The sequence below is a fragment of the Peromyscus eremicus genome, unplaced genomic scaffold (assembly GCF_949786415.1).
Source record: "Peromyscus eremicus unplaced genomic scaffold, PerEre_H2_v1 PerEre#2#chr22_unloc_1, whole genome shotgun sequence".
Taxonomy (NCBI): domain Eukaryota; kingdom Metazoa; phylum Chordata; class Mammalia; order Rodentia; family Cricetidae; genus Peromyscus; species Peromyscus eremicus.
The window spans coordinates 7,494,651-7,503,900 of NW_026734286.1; the positions used below are offsets into that span (position 1 = coordinate 7,494,651).

Below are 9,250 nucleotides of genomic sequence, written 5' to 3' on the forward strand. Positions count from 1 at the left end.
AACAGTATTGGACTATCACATAATAGGGGATCTTTGAAATCATCCTAAATGCAGTTTGCATCGTGGTTTGACTCGAGCCTGTCATGACCTGTGTCTAAATGTTGAGGGTTGAATGAAAAATCTTCCAGGTAGTGTGCTGAGTTTGAGGATTTGTCTTTGGTCTGAGCCTTTATTGGTGACTTACAGTTGCAATTGGGACTTACAATCACAACTGGTGACTTCTCCTTAGGAGGAGGAGCCTTTCTAGAGGAATATAGTCTCACCACATTTCTTTGTTTTGTTGAAAGTGAGCAGCCCCCTTCCTTCTCATGTAGGCATGCCATCACCAACAGTACAGACTCCATTCTTAAATAATGTAAGGTAAAGTAGAAGCAATTGCTTTTCCTTGCTTATCCATATTTCTTGCCTGATATTTTTATGTTTATATTTTTGGCAGATTGAATCAGGTTTTTGTACATGTCAGGCATTTGCTCTTGTGCTGAACTTTACCCATGTCATGACTTTTGAACTTTGGCATTGGTGTCATTTTTCAGAGCCAGAATGCATTCATTCATGAAATTAATAGTGATCTCCTAGTCACTGAATTGTCGATGTGTAATATTGTCCCTACCTTTGTGTATGTTTTTACAGTTTTACATTATTTTCAAATGTGTTATCTTATCTGTTGACCCATCTGTCTATACTCCCTCCCTTTGGGTGTTTGTTTTACTGTTTTAGGATCAGCATTTACTTTACTAATGTTCTTGAGAACTCATTGATCTATCAGACAGCAACTGAATAAAAATGCTTTCCTTCCTGGGAATTATTAGCTTCACAGTTTGATAGACAAATATAGAACTGGCATGAATGTTTAACTCTAGGGAGAAATTTTGAGTGAGGCCTGAGTGCTTCTTGTTTTTTTTTTTTTTTTTTTTTTTTAGAGACAGGGTCTCACTATGTACCTTTGGCTATCCTGGCAATCTCTCCATAAACCAGGCAGCTCGGAAATCACAAATTTCACCCGTCTCTGCCTCCCGAGGTTTGGGATTAGAGTTGTGCACCACCCACCCTTATTGCCTATCCTTTCTTGAAGTTAATAATTTGGATCAAATTCTGTTGATGTATACTATATATTGTTACTCTGTTTGCATGTCTCTCTGTATATATCTTAGGCATTTCTCCTGCTGTGCCGTATTCTATTCTGTAGACCCTGGAATGGAAGGCATCATTCTTTCTTGATATTTTCTTTTAAAATGAGTTGGTGACTGCATTTGATATTTACTGACCCATGTCATAGAATGTATCAAGCACACAGAATTATGAGAATATATTCTCAATGAAGTGTACATTTGCAATGCAGTCAGTCTCACCATTTCTATTATGTGCATATATGGGATACTTTAGGATGCAGTGACCTATGAGGATGTGCATGTGAACTTCACTCCTGAAGAATGGGCTTTGCTGGATCCTTCCCAGAAGAGTCTCTACAAAGATGTGATGCTGGAAACCTACTGGAACCTCACTATTGTAGGTAAGAATGTGAGGTTTCTGTCAGTTTTTAACTTAAGGGAAGAAGCCTTTCTTGGAGATTGGTGCTCTCCTATAATTTTGAATGTTAAAGAAGAAAAGTTCTGGTGAATATAGCAGGCATTGTTCTAAGGTTCATACAAGACAGTAATTTCAATTGTTCCTAATTTCCAGTAATATATCACATTTTCTGATACTGTATTTTAGGTTACAAATGGGAAGACCACAATATTGAAGAACATTATCAAAATTCTACAAGACATGGCAGGTAATTTTCACATGTAATCTGATATATATGTATGTCTGTGATAAGTACTAGATTCTTGGTTGCTGGGTTCCTCCATCACTGATGCAATAAGTCAAATCAAACCAAATTAATAAATCCACATTTAATAAACAGAGCATAGCAAAGCTCTCAAGAAGGCATGAGACAGAACAGGAGAGCACCCATGGCAGATCTATGGGCCAGGTCTTAAATAGCCAGTAGGCATGGACATGGTCCCAGGCATCTCTGGGGCGGGATCTGCCATTGGTGGGCTTTCTTGAATGAGTCCCCCTCTGTGGAGATTCTAAACATCCCAAATTTTTGGGTATATGTGTGTGCAGGTTCAAGTCTGTCTACTTCCTGCTAGCATGGGATCATGTGGGTTGGGGGGGCCATGCTCAGCAGGGGAATGGGTGGAGGAGCATTTGGAAATCTGCCATCCAGGAGACCTCATGCATCTGTTCTTGAGGAGGCGGAGAAGGCGGTTTGCTAGGAGAAAAAAGAATAGCTTTTATCACTGGCCTTATGAACAGGGATAGCCATTGGTAGTAGGAAGACTGCCAGAAAGAATGGAACTGAGAAGTGTCCTGGTTGTACAAAAGAGTCAAGGGTGAATGAGTGAGGCATGAGGGCAGATATGCCCTTAATTGGGACATCTTGGAAAACAAGGTTTGAGTTGCTGGGTAGGTGCCCACTTGTGCCTGGAGAGGTGGTACCAGCAGTGAAGTCCCAGGAGCTTGGGGAGATGGCATGCCAAATCTAGGGATGATGTTTTCCAGGAGTACTGGAGCCATAGCATCTTCTGTTTTTCTGGAGGTTGGGAGAGCATCCATCCTGTAAATGTGTCAATAAGAGTTAAGAGATATGGAGCCATTTTATGAGCAGGCATGTGGGTGAAATCCACCTGTTAGTATTTGTCCATTTGGCATCCTTGTTTGGTGGTTGGCATCCTCAGAGCTGTTGCAGTAGCTGGTGCATCTGTAGGGCCCCCTGTGGGTTTGGCCTTGTCCCTGGCAGGAGGAGTGAACCTACAGAATATGCTCAAAAATGGGTGGGGTCAAAAATAGGCTTTGGAAACACAAATTAATTTCCATTAAGTCAGACTTCCTTATAAAGTAGCCGAGCCCTTTTCCCAGGAACCTTCAGGTGTCTGTAAAACTGCTGGAACAGATTTACATCTTGGTGTCATAGTACAAAGCTATGGCTTTGGGTTAAAAGGCATGGATATTTTTAAGTCTAAATTCACTGAAGAAATGAGGTTGTATGAGTGAAGGAGAAGGGAGTTCAACATGTCTTCAGGGTTCTATATCCTCTAATGCTAACCTAGATCTAAAACCTGGACCAGTAAAATCCACAGAAATTTAAGGACCTTTGAAAACTGTTTGTAATCAGTGCTTTATCAGTTTGTCAAAACTGCATATATCCAAGCTAAAACTTTGAACCTCTGAAGTTATATCTGAAACAAGTTTATCCTGCACCATGGATTGAGGATTCACCACAGTGAATGAGGCATACTTGTCTTAATTTTAACAGGAAATGTACTAATGAGCTACTAAGGTGATTGTAGCTTTGGGATTGAGGGTGCTGTTAAACTGGCAAATCTATTAGTACCCTGGTCATCAAACACTATCAGATGTGAGAAGGATAAGTAAATAAGCAGGAGTGAAGGAGCTTTCCAGTTACCCAGGCAGTCCCAAGTCTCTCTGTGGTCACTGGGCGACAAGTCCCAGAGGTAGCACTTGTTCAGTACCAAGTGCAGAGGATCTGACAGATTCTTTGTGGAGTAGAAATTTGGGGAGATCTGCCTACCTGTCTAGGCAGAGTGGGGCAATTGTTCCCCCTATGCTCCACCTATTCATAGTCTGGACATGATCTCAGCAGCAGTTAAAGGTGTAAAGCAGATTTTCACTGTGTGGCTGACTTTCTTACATTGGAGGCAAGGGTCCAGGTGGAAGTTCTTCTATGGCCATCCATCTTCATGGAGAAGATACAAGATGATTCCAGGAGTTGGCATGTTTCTCATAAAAAGCTTTTATATTAAATGCCATATTCTCAGATCTCTGAGTGTTTGAGAATGGGGAAAGAAAATCTGTTAGGTATATCTAAATTAGACAAATGTTGTTTAGGTTTAACTTTGAGGGCATTTGTTGGTTAAGTCTAAATGTACAGTTTACCCAATTAGTTACAGCTTACCAATGTTAGTAAAAGCCAGAAGATCCAGTCTGTAGTTTTCAGTGGTGATCCTAAGATATATCAGGCAAAACCAAGTTTTAACATTGCAAACAATTTGTATTTTAATATCAATGATCAAAAGCAGCATTGTTTTAAATCCTGTTTAATAAACCTTGTTTTTAGGACAGAACAGAAATATATCCTAACTCAAATTATATTGGAGACCTAATGTCTCCTTGGTGGGGCCAGTCCAAGTGGTTACCCTTAGTAACGATGGTGGTGAAGTATTTCTTTAAACACAATCAAAATGGCAGCTGGTGATGTTCTTCAGAACAGTTTCAATCTGGAGTCATAAGCCTTACAGTTTTTATACTATACCCAATTAGCAAGTAACATTCAGGACACGTAAACTCAGGCATTGAAAACTAGTCAGAAACACACATGTGTGGCCACACCATTCAGACATTTCCACCACACATAAAAAGTAAACAGGATCATTAAAAGAAACAAATTTTTTTTTTTAATGAGGCTCCTAGCAGGTCTGGCAGCCTGAGACCGGGATCCCAGAGAAGGCGCTGCAGAGGGAAACTGAAAAACAGAGTAGCAGCACGTGCTGCCCTGTTGAGCAAGTCAAAGCAGCAAGTTGAGAATTTTGGAAAAAGAGATTTTTAGGAGGGAGGAAGATGTAGCAGAGTGTATTGAAGGAGGACAGGTTTAAGGGTGGAGGGGGCAGGTGGAATTTTAGGGGTGGGGAGAATGGGAACACGGATCCCCCGGACTGCAGCGAGGTGGTGGCAGTGGTGGTGGCAGTGGTGGTGATGGAGGTCGTGGAGGTTAGTGGTGGTGGTGGTGTGGCGGCAGCATCTCTGGTGGGAGGGAGGAAAGAATGAGGGAGCAAACAATCAGACAAACAGGCTGGAGACATTTATGCAATAGTTCAGGGTGTGAGAGCAGACAGGAAAAAACAGAATGGATGTCTTACGGGGAGAATCTTGGTGTGACCGGATCATATACCAGGAAGGAGTGAGGCAGGAAGACAGACCAACAGAATGGGGAGGGAGAGAAATAGGGGCATTAGAATCACAGTGTGGCCAAACTACACGCTGGGAACAAGATGCAGAGTAACAGAGAAGAGAGAGGTATGGGGGCAGTATTCTTGCAACCCCAATTTGGAGGAGACAACCCCAGAGATTCTGGGGAAAGAAATTGGACTCAGCAAGTACCCATTCACAAGCCATTTATTGGAGATGTGGTTGTGAGGGCAGGTACACAAATTGCATCTGGGAGCTGTGTGGGGTAGTCTCTGGTGAAGTCTCTCTCACACAGGGGAATTCCAAGGGCATTGACTGTTGCTCCCTGAAACAGGCTGGAGTCACCTGGCACTGCAGTGGCTCAGCAGGCAGTCTAGAGGTTGGAAGAGGTCCTGGACTTCTTAAGACATTTTTGTTTGGGAATGGGAGGCTTACTGAGCTGTTCATTCAGTGTGGCAAAGGTGGAGTGGGGAGAGAGAGTGAATGGCCATCCACAGCCACACCTCATGGTTGTGGAAGGACTATTCACCCCGGCCAATGCACCAAAGATATGTCTTGGATCTCGGGTTGGTGGGTTCCTCCTTCACCGATGCAATAAGCCAAATCAAACTGAGTTAATAAATCCAGATTTAATAAAAAGAGCAGTGCAAAGCAGAGCAGTCCCAGGTGGCTCTCAGGAAAGCAGGAGACAATTCACGAGAGCACCCATGGCAGATGTATGGGCTGGGTCTTAAATAGCTGGTAGGCATTGTTCCAGACATCTCTGGGAGAAGAGCCATGGATGGTGGGCTTTCTGCAATGGGGCTGCCTGAGCAGGAGATTTCAAACAGTTTGAAAAAATGTTAATGTGCCCTGAACTTTTAATGAGAAGCAACTGTGTAAATAAGCACAGCTTTGTGATGATTATTAAATTGTCACAATACCATGTACTCCAATGTCAGGTAGCTGATCACTGTTTACAAAGCATTCCTTTAAGGACAAGACAAGGAAATAATGCCACAGTAGATGTCACACTTTCAATCGTAGCCATGTGAGAGGCATGTTGTTGAACTGTCCATCCAATTACCATCATGCCTTCCAATTATCATATGATTGATGAGGCTATTAGTGTATGGCCAAGACCTTTTAGAAGCAAAGCTTTGGTATTAAAGCTAGTGTTGCTCATATACTTGTAGTGAGTGATTTAGCATAGTTTAGTGAGAGGAGCACTGTATGAGAGAACAAGAGGCTGTCTTGGTGTAGAAACATGAATCTCTATTCCACATCTGTATGACACACAAAACATTTGACTGAGTGAATGCAATGTGAAAACCCTTTATTTGTTATCTTCCTTTAGCCGGTGTGTCATCTGTCACTCTGGATACAAGCCATGTGACCATAAGGGATACGGAAAGAAGCATTGTAGTTCTGTCTCTCTCAGAACAACTGGAAGATATGTGGTAGTCCCCACTATGAGAAGACATGATGACTATGATAGAAATTTACACTTAATTGGTTTTCCAACTTCAGTGGGAATTCATCAAGAAACTCTCACTGAAGAACAACCTTATGAGTACCAGGAATATGGAAATTCATCTCTCTCTACTGGTTCACTGTGCACATGTAGTGTGGCTCACAGTATAAGAAAATCTTATGAAATCAATCAGTGTGGTCAGACCCTGAGTTCTTCAAGTTCTCTTCAAAGATGTGAAAAAGCTCATGTGGGAAGAGAAAATATTAAATGTGAGTCATCTACTAAAGGTTTTAGGCTTGACAGGCATCGTCAAACACACCAAAGAACGAATAATGAAGAGGCTCTCTATAAATGTAATCAACATGGTAAAGCCTTCAGATCTGATTGCTCTTTTGAAGTATATCAAAGAAGTCACTTGAAAGGAAAACCCTATGGGTATAATCAAAGTTATAAAGCCTTTGAATGTTACAGTCTTCAGCATCAAGTACGTAGAATTCAAACTCAAGAGAAATGCTATGAATGTAATCAATGTAGTAAAGCCTTTGTACAGATGAGTGATCTTCACAGACATGAAAGAATTCATACTGAAGAGAAACCATATGAATATAATCAATGTGATAAAGCTTTTGCAAAGATGAGAAATCTTCACAGTCATGAAAGATTTCATACAAGAAAGAAAGTCTATGAGTGTAATCAATGTGGTAAAGCCTTTGCACGAATGAGTAATCTTCAAAGTCATGAAAGAGTTCATACTGGAGAGAAACCCTATGAGTGTAATCAATGTAGCAAAGCCTTTGCACGAAAGAGTAATCTTCAAAGTCATGAAAGAATTCATACTGGAGAGAAACCATATGAATGTGATCAATGTGGTAAAGCCTTTGCACGTAAGAGTCGTCTTCAAAGTCATGAAAGAATTCATACTGGAGAGAAACCCCATGAATGTAATCAATGTGGTAAAGCCTTTGCAATGAAGAGTTATCTTCTCATCCATGAAAGAATTCATACTGGAAAGAAACCTTATGAATGTAATCAATGTGGTAAAGCCTTTGCACTGAAGAATAGTCTTCAAAATCATGAAAGAATTCATACTGGACAGAAACCTTATGAATGTAATCAATGTGGTAAAGCCTTTGCAAAAAAGAGTTATCTTCTCACCCATGAAAGAATTCATACTGGAGAGAAACCGTATGAGTGTAATCAATGTGGTAAAGCCTTTACAACAAAGAGTCATCTTCACAGTCATGAAAGCATCCATACTGGAGAGAAACCCCATGAATGTAATCAATGTGGTAAAGCCTTTGCAATGAAGAGTTATCTTCTCAGCCATGAAAGAATTCATACTGGAGAGAAACCTTATGAATGTAATCAATGTGGTAAAGCCTTTGCACTGAAGAGTAGTCTTCAAATTCATGAAAGAGTTCATACTGGAGAGAAACCCTATGAATGTAATCAATGTGGTAAAGCCTTTGCACGGAAGAGTCGTCTTCAAAGTCATGAAAGAATTCATACTGGAGCGAAACCCTATGAATGTAATCATTGTGGTAAAGCCTTTGCAAAAAAGAGTTATCTTCTCACCCATGAAAGAATTCATACTGGAGAGAAGCCCTATGAATGTAATCAATGTGGTAAAGCCTTTGTACAGAAGAGTAGCCTTCTAGTTCATAAAAGAATTCATACTGGAGAGAAACCATATAAATGTGACCAATGTAGTAAAGCCTTTGCACAAAAGATTAGTCTTCAAAGTCATGAAAGAGTTCATACTGGAGAGAAACCCTATGAATGTAATCAATGTGGTAAAGCCTTTGCAAAAAAGAGTCATCTTCTCACCCATGAAAGAATTCATACTGGAGAGAAACCCTATGAATGTAATCAATGTGGTAAAGCCTTTGCACAGAAGACTAGTCTTCAAATTCATGAAAGAATTCATACTGGAGATACCCTATAAGTGTAGTCAATGTGGTAAAGCTTTTGTACATAAGAGTAGCCTTCTAAGTCATGAAAGAATTCATACTGGGGAGACCCTGTAAATATGACCAATGTGAAAAAACATTTGCAAAGAAGAGTAATCTTCACAGTCATCAAAGAATTCATACTGGACAGTACCATATGGATGTAATCAATGTGATAATTTCAGATGTGAACTGATGTGAGCTGCCATGTGGGTGTTGGAAACTGAATTGTGTGTTCTACAAGAGGTATTTGCTGGAGTCCATTTTCATATGGGTTCAGGTCCCAACGAAGAGGTCAGGCATCAGTAGAGGAAGGAGAATGCCATGGTCTGAGCGTGAAGCAGTATATCAGCTGCTTTATTGAAAAATGACTACACATTTTATACTCTATAACTAAATCTTAGTTTAGACTCAAGCAGGTTAAAAACAGACTTAATGATTCCAGGATAAAAGCAGCCATCAACCTCATTACAGCATTTTTCCTGGGGCAAGAAGTGGTAAATTCAGCAAGTATCTTCATGCCTTTCTGGATGTGAACCCATTGTTTCCTTTTATAGTTGCTTTCATCTCTGGAACTAGGTGTGTCCAGTTAGTAAATCATTAAGTTCTATTTTTGGTGTAATCAGGGGGACACAATGGGGCTTCATGTGTGGGAGTAGGCATAGTAATGACATTGTGTGGTTCCATGGTGGTAGGGATTTTTTCCAAGAATTTTGTTTAAAGAGACTGCCTTGCCTATGTATATGTTCCCGTCCTCCAGTGTAGCCAGCAAAATAAATTTCCCACAGGAAAAGGCATAAGGAAACTCCATAACATATAGTGAGAATTATTAAAATTGAAATAAAAATGATGCTGGAGAATTAAGATTGGCAAT

General features: G+C 40.5%; 2 protein-coding genes across 2 annotated transcripts in view; both read left to right on the forward strand.

The window, feature by feature from the left end:
• The window catches only part of LOC131900701 (zinc finger protein 260-like), a 409,697-nt gene that overhangs the window by 368,048 nt on the left and 32,399 nt on the right, over positions 1-9,250 (forward strand).
• On the forward strand, positions 1,365-9,240 carry LOC131900700 (zinc finger protein 260-like). Its single transcript, XM_059252021.1, is given in 5 exon segments — positions 1,365-1,510; positions 1,714-1,774; positions 6,311-8,362; positions 8,364-8,447; positions 8,449-9,240. Coding segments are annotated over 5 exon segments (2,355 nt in total). The 5' UTR covers positions 1,365-1,476; the 3' UTR covers positions 8,573-9,240.